The sequence below is a fragment of the Sturnus vulgaris genome, unplaced genomic scaffold (genome assembly GCF_052056855.1).
Source record: "Sturnus vulgaris isolate bStuVul1 unplaced genomic scaffold, bStuVul1.hap1 Scaffold_1138, whole genome shotgun sequence".
In the NCBI taxonomy this organism is placed as follows: Eukaryota; Metazoa; Chordata; class Aves; order Passeriformes; family Sturnidae; genus Sturnus; species Sturnus vulgaris.
The window spans coordinates 104,729-119,248 of NW_028276043.1; the positions used below are offsets into that span (position 1 = coordinate 104,729).

At 46.8% G+C, this 14,520-nt stretch overlaps 1 protein-coding gene across 1 annotated transcript in view; it reads left to right on the forward strand.

The window, feature by feature from the left end:
* The window catches only part of LOC148219444 (chromatin remodeling protein SRCAP-like), a 35,721-nt gene that overhangs the window by 415 nt on the left and 20,786 nt on the right, over positions 1-14,520 (forward strand). The window contains exons 3-6 of the mRNA XM_088157582.1: positions 3,031-3,173; positions 7,322-7,539; positions 11,319-11,509; positions 13,892-14,061. Coding sequence (XP_088013708.1) covers positions 3,031-3,173; positions 7,322-7,539; positions 11,319-11,509; positions 13,892-14,061 — 722 coding nt within the window. The remainder of the gene's footprint in view (positions 1-3,030; positions 3,174-7,321; positions 7,540-11,318; positions 11,510-13,891; positions 14,062-14,520) is intronic.

Genomic DNA, 14,520 nt, shown 5'->3' on the forward strand with positions numbered 1-14,520 from the left:
TCGGGGAACCCCCCCCAACCCCCCCCGGGTTTGGGGCTCCCCCTGGCGGCTGCGCAAGGTGAGAGGGGGGAGGGGTGGGGAGGTACCTGGGGACAGGTGGGGACACCTGGGGACAGGTGGGGACACCTGGGGATACACCTGGGGATACCTGGGGATACCTGGGACACACCTGGGGATACCTGGGACCCCCCAAAATCCACCTGGGACCCCCAAAAGCCACCTGGGGACACCTGGGACACAGCTTGGGGACATTTGGGGACACCTGGGGACACACCTGGGACACACCTGGGGGCACCTGGGACACACCTGGGGACACCTGGGGACAGGTGGGGACACCTGGGGATACCTGGGGACACCTGGGACCCCCCAAAATCCCCCTGGGACCCCCCAAAATCCACCTGGGGACACCTGGGACACACCTGGGGACATTTGGGGACACCTGGGGACACCTGGGGACAGGTGGGGGATACACCTGGGGATATCTGGGGGTACCTGGGACACACCTGGGGATACCTGGGGACACCTGGGACCCCCCAAAATCCACCTGGGACACACCTGGGGACACGTGGGCGTACCTGGGATACACCTGGGGGTACCTGGGATACACCTGGGGATATTTGGGGACACCTGGGATACACCTGAGACACACCTGGGATCTCCCAAATCCCCTGGGACACACCTGGGGGTGCCTGGGACCCCCCAAAATCCACCTGGGAACACCTGGGACACAGCTGAGACCCCCCCAGCCCCATTTTGACACACCTGGGACCCCCAGATTCCACCTCAGACACACCTGGGGACACCTGGGACCCCCAAAATCCACTTGGGACACACCTGGGACCCCCAGAATCCACCTGGGACACACCTGGGACACCTGGGACCCCCCAAAACCCCCATGGGACACACCTGGGACCCCCCAAAATCCACCTGGGACACCCCTGAGACACACCTGGGCACACCTGGGGACACCTGGGACCCCCAAAATCCACTTGGGACGCACCTGGGACACACCTGTGACCCCCTAGAATCCACCTGGGACACACCTGGGCACACCTGGGACCCCCAAAATCCACCTGGGACACACCTGGGACCCCCAAAATCCACCTGGGACACACCTGGACACACCTGGGACCCCCCAAAATCCACCTGGGACACACCTGGGACCCCCCCAAAATCCCCCTGGGACACACCTGGACACACCTGGGACCCCCCAAAATCCACCTGGACACACCTGGGACCCCCCAAATCCACTTGGGACACACTGAGAGACACCTGGGACACACCTGGGGTACCTGGGACCCCCCCAAAATCCCCCTGGGACACACCTGGGCACACCTGGGACCCCCCCAAAAATTGATTTTTTTCTCTCATCCTCCCCTCCCCTCCCCCTCCCCCCCGCAGTGCCGTCGCCCCTGGTGAATTCCGGGGGGGTCGTGAAGATCGTGGTGCGCCAGGGACCCCCCCCCAGCCCCTCCCCCACCCCCCCCCGGCCCCTCCCCCACCCCCCCCCGGCCCCTCCCCACCACCCCCTCCTCCACCCCCTCCCCCACCCCCCTCCTCCGGCCCTCCCCCTCCCAGGGCCGCCCCCCTTTGCTGAGGGTCCTTCCGGCCGCCCCTCCCCACCCCGGCGCCCGCCCCTCCCCCAGCCCCGCCCCCGGCCCCTCCCCCACCCCCGGGAGCGGCGGCGGAGACAGGTGAGAGAGAAAAAAAAAAAAAAAAAAAATTCCCAAAATATCCCCAAAATGCCCAAAAAATTCCCAAAATGACCCCAAAATATCCCCAAATATCCCAAAATTTTCTCAAATGTCCCCAAAAATTCCCAAAATGTCCCCAAAATGTCCCAAAAAATTTGGTCAAAATGTCCCAAAATGGCCCAAAAAATTCCCAAAATGACCCCAAAATGTCCCCAAAAAATTCCCAAAAATGTCCCAAAAATATCCAAAAATTTTCTTAAAATGTCCCCAAATTGTCCAAAATTTATCAAAATGATTCCAAATTGTGCCCAAAATATCCCCAAAAATTTTCTCAAAATGCCCCCAAAAAATACCCAAAAAATTCCCAAAATGACCCCAAAATATCCCAAAAAATTTTCTTAAAATGTCCCAAAAAATTCCCAAAAAATTCCCAAAATGACCCCAAAATATCCCAAAAAATTTTCTCAAAATGTCCCCAAAATGTTCCTAAAATGTGCCCAAATTATTCCCAAAAATATCCCAAAAAATTTTCCTAAAATGGCCCCAAAATGTCCAAAAAATTTTGTCAAAATGTTCCCAAAATGTCCAAAAAAATTCCCAAAATGTCCCCAAAATGCCCCAAAAAAATTTCTGAAATTGTCCCCAAAATGTTCCCAAAAAATTCCCAAAATGTCCCCAAAAATATCCCAAAATTTTCTTAAAGTGTCCCCAAATTGTCCAAAAATATTCCCAAAAATATTCCCAAAATGTCCCCAAAAATTTTCTTAAAATGTCCCCAAAATGACCCCAAAAATATCCAAAAAATTTTGTCAAATGTTCCCAAAATGTTCCCAAAAATTCCCAAAAATGTCCCAAAATATCCCAAAAATTTTTCTCAAAATGGCCCCAAAATGTCCCAAAAAATTCCCAAAAAATTCCCAAATGTCCCCAAATTATTCCCAAAATATCCAAAAAATTTTCTTAAAATGGCCCCAAAATGTTCCAAAAAATTTTCCCAAATTTTCCCCAAAATCCCCCAAAAATCCCAAATTTCCCCCAAATTTTTCCCAAATTCCCCCAAAATTCCCAAATTCTCCCAAAATTTCGCCAAATTTTCCCAAAACCCCCCAAATTTTTCCCCAAATTCCCCCAAAATTCCCAAATTTTTCCCCAAAATCCCAAAATTTCCCCAAATTTTTCCCAAAATTCCCAAATTTTTCCCAAATTCCCCAAAATTTTCAAATTTCCCCCAAAAATTCCCAAATTTTCCCCAAAATTCCCCAAAATTCCCAAATTTTCCCCTCCCCCTCCCCCTCTCATTTCTCTTTTTTTTTTTTTTTTTGTTTTTTTTCCTCAGCCCCTCCCCCACCCCCGGCCCCTCCCCCGGCGCGGCCGGAAGCGGAAGTGACGTCAGGGGCTCAGGCCACGCCCCCTCCGCGGCCCCTCCCCCACCCCCCCCGCCGGCAGCCGCCGCCCCCCCCGCGCTCCCCCTTTTACCTGGTGAGGGGAAAATGGGGGAAAAAATGGGAAAAATGGGAAAAAAATGGGAATAAAAATGGGGATAAAAATGGGGAAAAATGGGAAAAAAAATGGGGAAAAAATGGGAATAAAAATGGGAAAAAAATGGGAATTTTGGGGAAAAAAATGGGGAAAAATTGGGGAAAAAACGGGGAAAAATGGGAAAAAATGGAAGAAAAATGGGGAAAAAATGGGGAAAAAATTGGAAGAAAAATGGGGAAAAATGGGAAAAAAATGGGAATAAAAATGGAAGAAAAATGGGGAAAAATGGGAATAAAATGGGAATAAAAAATAGGGAAAAAAAGTGGGGAAAAAATGGGGAAAAAAATGGGAATAAAAATGGGGAAAAATGGGAAAAAAATGGAATAAAAATGGGAATTTTGGGTGGAAAATGGGAAAAAAATGAGAAAAAATGGGGAAAAATGGGAATAAAATGGGGAAAAATGGGAATAAAAATGGGAAATAAAAATGGGAATTTTGGGAAAAATTGGGGAAAAAATGGGGAAAAATAGGGAAAAATTGGGGAAAAAATGGGGAAAAATGGGGAAAAAATGGGAAAAATGGGAAAAATGTGAATAAAAATGGGGAAAAATGGGAATAAAAATGGGAATAAAATGGAATTTTGGGTGGAAAAAATGGGAAAAAATGAGAAAAAATGGGAAAAAATGGGAAATAAAAATGGGGAAAAAATGGGGAAAAAAATGGGAATAAAAATGGGGAAAAAATGGGAAAAAATGGGGAAAAATGGGAAAAAATTGGGGAAAAAACGGGGAAAAAAATGGGGGGAAATGGGAAAAAAATGGGAATAAAAATGGGAATAAAAATAGGGAAAAAATGGGAAAAGAATGGAATAAAAATGGGGAAAAATGGGAAAAATGGGGAAAAAATGGGGAAAAATGGGGAAAATTGGGAAGAAAAATGGGGAAAAATGGGGAAAAAATGGGAATTTTGGGGAAAAATGGGGAAAAAAATGGAATAAAAATGGGAATTTTGGGGAAAAAAATGGGGAAAAATTGGGGAAAAAATGGGGAAAATGGGAAAAAAATGGGAATAAAAATGGGGAAAATGGGGATAAAAATGGGGAAAAAAAGGGAATTTTGGGGGAAAAATGGGAATAAAAATGGGAATTTTGGGAAAAATGGGGAAAAATGGGGAAAAATGGGAAAAAAAAAGGGAAATAAAAATGGAAAATTGGGAAAAAATGGGAAAAAAACGGGAAAAAAGGGAAAAAAAATGGGAAATAAAAATGGGAAATAAAAATGGGAAAAACGGGAAAAATGGGAAAAAAATGGGAAAAATGGGGAAAAATGGGAATTTTGGGGAAAAATGGGATAAAAATGGGGGAAAAATGGGGAAAAAATGGGGAAAAATGGGAATAAAATGGGAAAAAATGGGGAAAATGGGAATTTTGGGGGGAAAAAAAGGGGAAAAATGGGAAAATTGGGGGAAAAATTGGGGATTTTGGGGGAAAATTTGGGAAAAGTTGGGAAAAATTTGGGATTTTGGGGGGGAAATTTGGGGAAAAAATGGAATTTTGGGGAATTTGGGGGAATTTGGGAATTTTTGGGGGTGGGGGAGGGGAAATTTTGGGGGTTCCTGGGGGTGGGGGAGGGGACCCGAATTTTTTTTTGGCCTGAAATTTGAAAATTTGGGACAAATTTTGGGATTTTTTTTTTTTATTAATTTTTTGAATTTTTTTGGTTTTTTTTTTAATTTTGGGGGTTTTTAAATTTTTTTTTTTTTAATTTTTGGAGATTTTTTGGTTTTTTTAAGGGAAAAAATTTCCTTTTTTCCTTTTTTTTTCCCAACAATCCCAAAATTCCCCCAAATTTTGGGTCTAATTTTGGGTTTTTTAAATCAAATTTAGGATTTTTTTTGCTCGTTTTAAATTCAATTTTTAGGATATTTTTTCACCCTTTTAAATCAAATTTTTCACAATTTTTTTCCCCAAAAATCCCAAAAATTCCCCCAAATTTTGGGTCTAATTTGGGTTTTTTAAATCAAATTTTAGGATTTTTTTGCTCATTTTAAATTCAATTTTTAGGATTTTTTTTCACCATTTTAAATCAAATTTTCCCCAATTTTTTCCCCAAAAATCTCAAAAATTCCCCCAAATTTTGGGTCTTTTTTTGGGTTTTTTAAATCAAATTTTAGGATTTTTTTTGCCAATTTTAAATTTAATTTTTAGGATTTTTTTCCCATTTTAAATCCAATTTTTTGGATATTTTTTCACCATTTTAAATCAATTTTCCCCAATTTTTTTCCCCAAAAATCTCAAAAATTCCCCCAAATTTTGAGTCAATTTTTGGTTTTTTAAATCAAATTTTAGGATTTTTTTTACCATTTTTAATTCAATTTTTAGGATTTTTTTCACCATTTTAAATCAATTTTCCCCAATTTTTTTCCCCAAAATCTCAAAAATTCCCCCAAATTTTGGGTCTTTTTTTGGGTTTTTATTGCAAATTTTAGAATTTTTTTTGCCAATTTTAAATTCAATTTTTAGGATTTTTTTTTCACCATTTTAAATCCAATTTTCCCAAATTTTTTTCCCCAAAAATCCCAAAAATTCCCCCAAATTTTGGGTCTAATTTTGGGTTTTTTAAATCAAATTTTAGGATTTTTTTTGCCCATTTTAAATTTAATTTTTAGGATTTTTTTTCACCATTTTAATCCAATTTTCTCCAATTTTTTTTTTCCAATTTTTACCAAATTTTTCCCAATTTTTTTTTCCAAAAATTCCCCCAAATTTTGGGTCATTTTTGGGTCTTTTAAATCAAATTTTAGGATTTTTTGGGGCCATTTTTAATCCGATTTTAGGGCAATTTTGGACCATTTTAATCAGATTTTTTCCAGATTTTTTCCCAAATTTTTCCAAATTTTTTCCTTAAAAATCCCAAAAATTTCTCCAAATTTTGGGTCATTTTGGGGTCTTTTAGAGCCGATTTTGGGACCATTTTTAATCCGATTTTTGGGATTTTTGGGACCATTTTAATTCCGATTTTCTCGAATTTTTTCCCAAATTTTTCCCAATTTTTTTCCTTAAAAATCCCTGAATTTTCAATAAATTTGAGACCATTTTTGGGTCTTTTTGAGCCGATTTTGGGGCCATTTTTGGGACTTTCGGGACCATTTTTAATCCGATTTTTGGGATTTTTGGGGCCATTTTAATTCCCATTTTTCCCCAATTTTTTTCCTAATTTTTCCCAAATTTTTTCCTTAAAAATCCCTGAATTTTCCATAAATTTGAGACCATTTTTGGGTCTTTTTGAGCCGATTTTGGGGTCATTTTTAATCCGATTTTGGGGTCATTTTTAATCCGATTTTTGGGATTTTTGGGACCATTTTAATTCCAATTTTCCTCAAATTTTTCCCCAATTTTTTCCCAAATTTTTTCCTTAAAATTCTCTAAATTTCCCCCAAATTCGAGACCATTTTTGGGTCTTTTAGAGCCGATTTTGGGGTCATTTTTGGCACTTTCGGGACCATTTTTAATGCGATTTTTGGGATTTTTGGGGCCATTTTTAATCCGATTTTTCCCCAATTTTTCTCTTTAAAAATCCCTAAATTTCCCCCAAATTCGAGACCATTTTTGGGTCTTTTAGAGCCGATTTTGGAGCCATTTTTGGGACCATTTTTAATCCGATTTTTGGGATTTTCGGGGCCATTTTTAATCCGATTTTTGGTATTTTCAGAACCATTTTTAATCCGATTTTTGCGATTTTCGGGGCCATTTTTAATCCGATTTTTGGGATTTTCGGGACCATTTTTAATCCGATTTTTGGGATTTTCGGGGCCATTTTTAATCCGATTTTTGGTATTTTCAGAACCATTTTTAATCCGATTTTTGGTATTTTCGGAACCATTTTTAATCCGATTTTTGCGATTTTCGGGGCCATTTTTAATCCGATTTTTGGGATTTTCAGAACCATTTTTAATCCGATTTTTGCGATTTTCGGGGCCATTTTTAATCCGATTTTTGGGATTTTCAGAACCATTTTTAATCCGATTTTTGGGATTTTCGGGGCCATTTTTAACGCGATTTTTGGGCTTTTTGGGGTCATTTCGACTCCGATTTCTCCCGGATTTTTTTCTTTACCCTTCCCAATTTTTTTTCTCTTTTCCCCTTTCAGGAATCTTTGGAATCTCGACGTTCCCGAGGCCGAGCCGAGCGCCTGGAGCGGCTGCTGAGGCTGAACGAGCTGCGCTGCGGCCTCAGCCCCGTCTACGGCCGCGAGGTTTTGGGGTTCCTCACCCTGAACCCCAAACCCAGGCCTGGGGGAGGGGCCCTGGAGGGAGCCGTGCTCGACCCCCCCCAGAGGCTGCAGCAGATGAAACCAATCCTGGACAGGTGAGGAAAGGTCGGGAATTTTTTGGGGAATTTTTTGGGATTTTTTTTCCGATTTTTTTTGCATTTTATTTCAATTTTTTTTGAATTTTTTTTGAATTTTTTAGCGTTTTTTTCTGATTTTTTCGGGATTTTGGGGGGCTTTCAGGCAGGTTTTGGGTTAAAATGAAAATCCCAGGTGTAGAAAAATAGTAGGAATTTTTTAGGAATTTTTTGGGAATTTTTTGGGATTTTTTCGCATTTTTTTTGCATTTTTTTTTGCATTTTTTAGCATTTTTTCAGATTTTTTTCGGGATTTTTGGGGTTTTTTTGGGCAGGTTTTGGGTTAAAATGAAAGTCCCAGGTGTAGAGAAATTTTAGGAATTTTTTAGGAATTTTTTGGGAATTTTTAGGATTTTTTTCAGAATTTTTTCTCAATTTTTGGGGATTTTTTAGCATTTTTTTCAGATTTTTAGGGATTTTTAGGTGGTTTTGGTGTTAATTTCAGCAGGTTTGGGGTTAAAATGAAAGTCCCAGATTTAGAGAAATTTTAGGAATTTTTTAGGATTTTTTGGGAATTTTTCTGATTTTTTACAGATTTTTTTCGCAATTTTTGGGGATTTTTTTACAATTTTTTCAGATTTTAGGGATTTTTTTGGTGGTTTTGGGGTTTATTTCAGCGGCTTTTGGGTTAAAATGAAACTCCCAGGTGTAGAGAAATTTTAGGAATTTTTGGGGATTTTTTGGGATTTTTTCTGATTTTTTACAGATTTTTTTTGCAATTTTTTGGGACTTTTTAGCAATTTTTTTTAGATTTTTTGGGATTTTTAGGTGGTTTTGGGGGTTAATTTCAGCAGGTTTTGGGTTAAAATGAAACTCCCAGGTGTAGAGAAATTTTAGGAATTTTTGGGGATTTTTTTGGAATTTTTCTGATTTTTTGCAGATTTTTTTCGCAATTTTTTGGGATTTTTTAGCATTTTTTCAGGATTTTTTAGGGATTTTTTTAGGGTATTTTTATGGGTTTTTTGGGCAGGTTTTGGGTTAAAATGAAACTCCCAGATTTAGAGAAATTTTAGGAATTTTTTAGGAATTTTTTGGGAATTTTTCAGATTTTTTTCGAATTTTTTCTCATTTTTTGGGGATTTTTAAGCATTTTTTTCTGATTTTTTGGGATTTTTTTCGATTTTTTTGGGGCTTTCAGGCAGGTTTTGGGTTAAAATGAAACTCCCAGGTGTAGAGAAACTTTAGGAGTTTTTTAGGAATTTTTCAGATTTTTTTCTGATATTTTTCAGATTTTTTTTTTGGACTTTTTCGCAATTTTTTAGCATTTTTTTCCGATTTTTTTAGGGATTTTTTGGGGATTTTTTGGGGTATTTTATGGGGGTTTTGGGCAGGTTTTGGGTTAAAATGAAACTCCAAAGTAAATAAAAATTCTGGGAATTTTTTGATAATTTTTCAGGATTTTTTTTTTATTATTTTCACTCTATTTTTCAGATTTTTTGGGGTTTTTTTGGGTTTTTTTGTGGTGTTTTCACACAGGTCTTGGGTTAAAATCAAACTTTAAGATAAATTTAAAAACTCGGGAATTTTTCGGGAATTTTTTTTTATTTTTTCGCTTTTTTTTCGCCTTTTTTTTTGCATTTTTAGGGGGGTTTTTTGGGTGATTTTGGGGTTAATTTCAGCAGGTTTCGGTTTAAAATGAAATTTTCCGATGGAGAGAAATTTTGCGAATTTTTGGGGGAATTTTTATCGTTTTTTTCGGAAATTTTTTACATTTTTATTAATTTTTTTTTTCGAAAATGGAGCTGTCTCGATGTCCCCAGGGATGTCCCCAAGGTGTCACCCCCCCCCATTTTGGAATGTTCCATTGTCACCAGGAGCATCCCCAATGTCCCCGTGGGCGAATCCAAGTCACTTCCGGGGGGGATCCAGTAACTTCAGACCATTCCATGTCACTTTACGGGGGGTCCCAGGAGCTTTGGGCCATTCCATGTCCCCATAGGGGTGTCCCAGTGTCCCCACGGACGAATCCAAGTCACTTTAGGGGGGGATTCAGTAACTTCAGACCATTCCATGTCCCCATAGGGGTGTCCCACTGTCCCCATAGGAGAGTCCAAGTCACTTTAGGGGGGGATTCAGTAACTTCAGACCATTCCATGTCCCCATAGGGGTGTCCCAGTGTCCCCAGGGATGTCTCAGTGTCCCCATGGACGAATCCAACTCACTTTAGGGGTGTCCCAGTAACTTTGGGCCATTCCATGTCACTTTAGGGGGGTCCCAGGAGCTTTGGACTATTCCACGTCCCCATAGGGGTGTCCCAGTGTCCCCATAGGAGAGTCCAAGTCACTTTAGGGGGGGATTCAGTAACTTTGGACCGTTCCACGTCCCCAGTGGGGGTCCCAGTGTCCCCAGCGGTGTCCCCCATGTCCCCACGGACGAATCCAACTCACTTTAGGGGTGTCCCAGTAACTTTGGGCCATTCCATGTCCCCATAGGGGTGTCCCAGTGTCCCCAGCGGTGTCCCCCATGTCCCCACGGACGAATCCAACTCACTTTAGGGGTGTCCCAGTAACTTTGGGCCATTCCATGTCCCCATAGGGGTGTCCCAGTGTCCCCATGGCGAATCCAACTCACTTTAGGGGGGGATTCAGTAACTTTGGGCCATTCCATGTCCCCATAGGGGTGTCCCAGTGTCCCCAGCGGTGTCCCCCATGTCCCCATGGACGAATCCAACTCACTTTTAGGGGTGTCCCAGTAACTTCGGACCATTCCATGTCCCCATGGGGGGGGGGTCCCAGCAACTTTGGACCATTCCACGTCCCCATAGGGGTGTCCCAGTGTCCCCATGGGCGAATCCAACTCACTTTAGGGGGGAACCCAGTAACTTCGGACCATTCCATGTCCCCATAGGGGGATCCCAGTGTCCCCATAGGAGAGTCCAAGTCACTTTAGGGGGGGATCCAGTAACTTTGGGCCATTCCATGTCCCCATAGGGGGGTCCCAGGAACTTTGGGCCGTTCCATGTCCCCATAGGGGGGGTCCCAGTGTCCCCAGGGATGTCCTCAGTGTCCCCATGGACTAATCCAAGTCACTTTTAGGGGTGTCCCAGTAACTTCGGGCCATTCCACGTCGCCATAGGGGTGTCCCAGTGTCCCCAGCGGTGTCCCCCTTGTCCCCATGGACGAATCCAACTCTATTTAGGGGTGTCCAGTAACTTGGGACCATTCCATGTCCCCATAGGGGTGTCCCAGTGTCCCCATGGACGAATCCAACTCACTTTAGGGGTGTCCCAGTAACTTCGGACCATTCCATGTCCCCATAGGGGGATCCCAGTGTCCCCAGCGGTGTCCCCCATGTCCCCATGGACGAATCCAACTCACTTTTAGGGGTGTCCCAGTAACTTCGGACCATTCCATGTCCCCATAGAGGGGGGGTCCCAGCAACTTCGGACCATTCCACGTCCCCATAGGGGTGTCCCAGTGTCCCCATGGACTAATCCAAGTCACTTTAGGGGTGTCCCAGTAACTTTGGACCGTTCCATGTTCCCATAGGGGTGTCCCAGTGTCGCCATGGACGAATCCAACTCACTTTAGGGGTGTCCCAGTAACTTCGGGCCATTCCACGTCCCCATAGGGGTGTCCCAGTGTCCCCACGGGCGAATCCAACTCACTTTAAAGGGGGATCCACCCGAATCCCCCTTCACAAAACCCCCTCGGGGCGGGGTCCCGCCATCCCCCAGCCACGTCCCCGAGGTGCCACCACCCTTTTTGTCCCCCCTGCCACCCCCGTCGTTGTCCCCGCAGGTTCCTGGTGGCCGTGCCGGCCGTGGCCTCGCGGGGGGTGTCCCTGCACAGCGGCCGCCCCCCGCCCTGGGCGCAGCGGCAGCGGCAGCGCCTGGAGCAGCAGCTGAGGGAGGAGCTGAGGCTGAGGGGGGCGGTGCCCGAGGGACCCCGGACCCATTTCCCGGACCCACGGCTGGTGCAGTACGACTGCGGTAAGGGGGGGGACGGGTTTGGGGACATTTGGGGACATTGGGGGACACTGGGGGGGTTTGGGGACATTGAGGGGTTTGGGGACATTGGGGACATTGGGGGGTTTGGGGACATTGGGGACACTGGGGGGGTTTGGGGACATTGAGGGGTTTGGGGACATTGGGGACACTGGGGGGGTTTGGGGACACTGGGGGGGTTTGGGGACATTGAGGGGTTTGGGGACATTGGGGACACTGGGGGGGGTTTGGGGACATTGAGGGGTTTGGGGACTTTTGGGGACACAGGGGGGGATTGGGGACATTTGGGGTCATTTTGGGTCTGGGGGTCCCAGGGGGTCTTGGGGACATTGAGGGGTCTGGGGACATTTGGGGACACCTGTGGGGGGGTCCCCGAGGGACCCCGGACCCATTTCCCGGACCCACGGCTGGTGCAGTACGACTGCGGTAAGGGGGGGGGGACGGGTTTGGGGACATTGGGGGACATTGGGGACACTGGGGGGGGTTTGGGGACATTGGGGACATTGAGGGGTTTGGGGACATTGGGGACATTTGGGGTCATTTTGGGTCTGGGGGTCCCAGGGGGTCTTGGGGACATTGGGGACATTGGGGGACACTGGGGACATTGGGGGACACTGGGGGGGGTTTGGGGACATTGGGGACACTGGGGGGGTTTGGGGACATTGGGGACATTTCGGGTCATTTTGGGTCTGGGGTCCCAGGGGGTCTGGGGGACATTGAGGTGTTTGGGGACATTTGGGGACACCTGTGGGGGGGTCCCCGAGGGACCCCGGACCCATTTCCCGGACCCACGGCTGGTGCAGTACGACTGCGGTAAGGGGGGGGGACGGGTTTGGGGACATTTGGGGACATTGGGGACATTGGGGGACACTGGGGGGTTTGGGGACATTGAGGGGTTTGGGGACATTGAGGGGTTTGGGGACATTGGGGATACTGGGGGGGGTTTGGGGACATTGAGGGGTTTGGGGACATTGAGGGGTTGGGGACATTTGGGGACATTTTGGGTCTGGGGGTCCCAGGGGGATTTGGGGACATTGGGGACGTTTGGGGACATTGAGGGTTTTGGGGACATTGGGGACATTTTGAGTCTGGGGGTCCCAGGAGGACAGGGAGGGTCAGGGGGACACTGAGGGTTTTGGGGACATTGGGGACATTGGGGTCATTTTGGGTCTGGGGGTCCCAGGGGGTCTTGGGGACATTGGGGACATTCGGGGGGGTTGGGGGACATTGGGGACACTGGGGGGTTTGGGGACATTGGGGACACCTGAGGAGTTTTGGGTCTGGGGGTCCCAGGGGTTTTGGGGACATTGGGGGACACTGAGGGTTTTGGGGACATTGGGGTCATTTGGGGACATTTTGGGTCTGGGGGCCCCAGGGGGTCTTGGGGACATTTGGGGACACCTGTGGGGGGGGTCCCCGAGGGACCCCAGACCCATTTCCCAGACCCACGGCTGGTGCAGAACGGCTGCGGTAAGGGAGGGGGGCTGGGGACACCTGGGACTCACCTGTGTCTCACCTGTGTCTCACCTGTGTCTCACCTGTGTCACCTGACTCACCTGTCTCTCACCTGTTCCTTGCTGCATTCTGTGTCTTTCCTGTATCCCACCTGTGTCTCACCTGTCTCTCACCTGTGCACCTGTCCCTCCTCTGTGTCTCACCTGTCTCTCACCTGTCTCTCACCTGTCTCTCACCTGTGTCTCGCCTCTCACCTGTGTCTCACCTGTCCCTCCCCTGTATCTCACCTGTGTCTCACCTGTCTCTCACCTGTGTCTCACCTGTGTCTCACCTGTGTCTCACTGTCTCTCACTTCTCACCTATCTCACCTGTCTCTGTGTCTCACCTGTGTCTCACCTGTCTCTCACCTGTCTCTCACCTGTGTCTCTCACTGTGTCTCACCCCTGTCTCACCTGTGTCACCTGTGTCTGTCTCACCTGTCTCCCCTGTCCCTCACTGTGTCTCACCTGTCCCTCACCTGTCTCACCTGTCCCTCCCCGTCTCTCACTGTGTCTCCCCTGTATCTCCCCTGTCCCTCACCTGTCTCACCTGTGTCTCACTGTCTCTCACTTCTCACCTGTCTCTGTGTCTCACCTGTCCCTCACCTGTGTCACCTGTGTCTCACCTGTCTCACCTGTCCCTCACCTGTCTCACCTGTCCCTCCCCTCTCACTGTGTCTCACCTGTCTCACCTGTCCCTCCCCTGTCTCTCACTGTGTCTCCCCTGTCCCTCACCTGTCTCACCTGTGTCTCACCTGTGTCTGTCTCACCTGTGTCTCACCTGTCTCTCACCTGTCTCACCTGTGTCTCATCTGTGTCTCCCCTGTGTCTCCCCTGTCCCTCACGTGTCTCACCTGTGTCTCACCTGTCCCAGGTAAGCTGCAGGCCCTGGACGTGTTGCTGCGGCGTCTCCGTGCGGGCGGGCACCGCGTGCTGATCTTCACGCAGATGACGCGAATGCTCGACGTGCTCGAGCGCTTCCTCACCTTCCACGGACACATCTACCTGCGCCTCGACGGCTCCACCCGCGTCGAGCAGCGACAGGTGAGCCCCGGGACACACCTGGGCACACCTGGGACACACCTGGGTGGGGTTAGAGACACCTGGGACACACCTGGGACACACCTGGGACACACCTGGGGCTCAGGGAATGCTCAACGTGCTCGAGCGCTTCCTCACCTTCCACGGACACATCTACCTGCGCCTCGACGGCTCCACCCGCGTCGAGCAGCGACAGGTGAGCCCCGGGACACACCTGGGCACACCTGGGATACACCTGGGTGGGGTTAGAGACACCTCAGACACACCTGAGTGGGGTTAGAGATACCTGAGATACACCTGGGCACACCTGGGTGGGGTTAGAGACAATTGGGATACACCTGGGTGTGGTCAGGTAGGGCTGGGACACACCTGGGGACAGTTAAGACACACCTGGGACACACCTGGGCACACCTGGGTGGGGTTAGAGACACCTGAGACACACCTGGGATACACCTGGGTGGA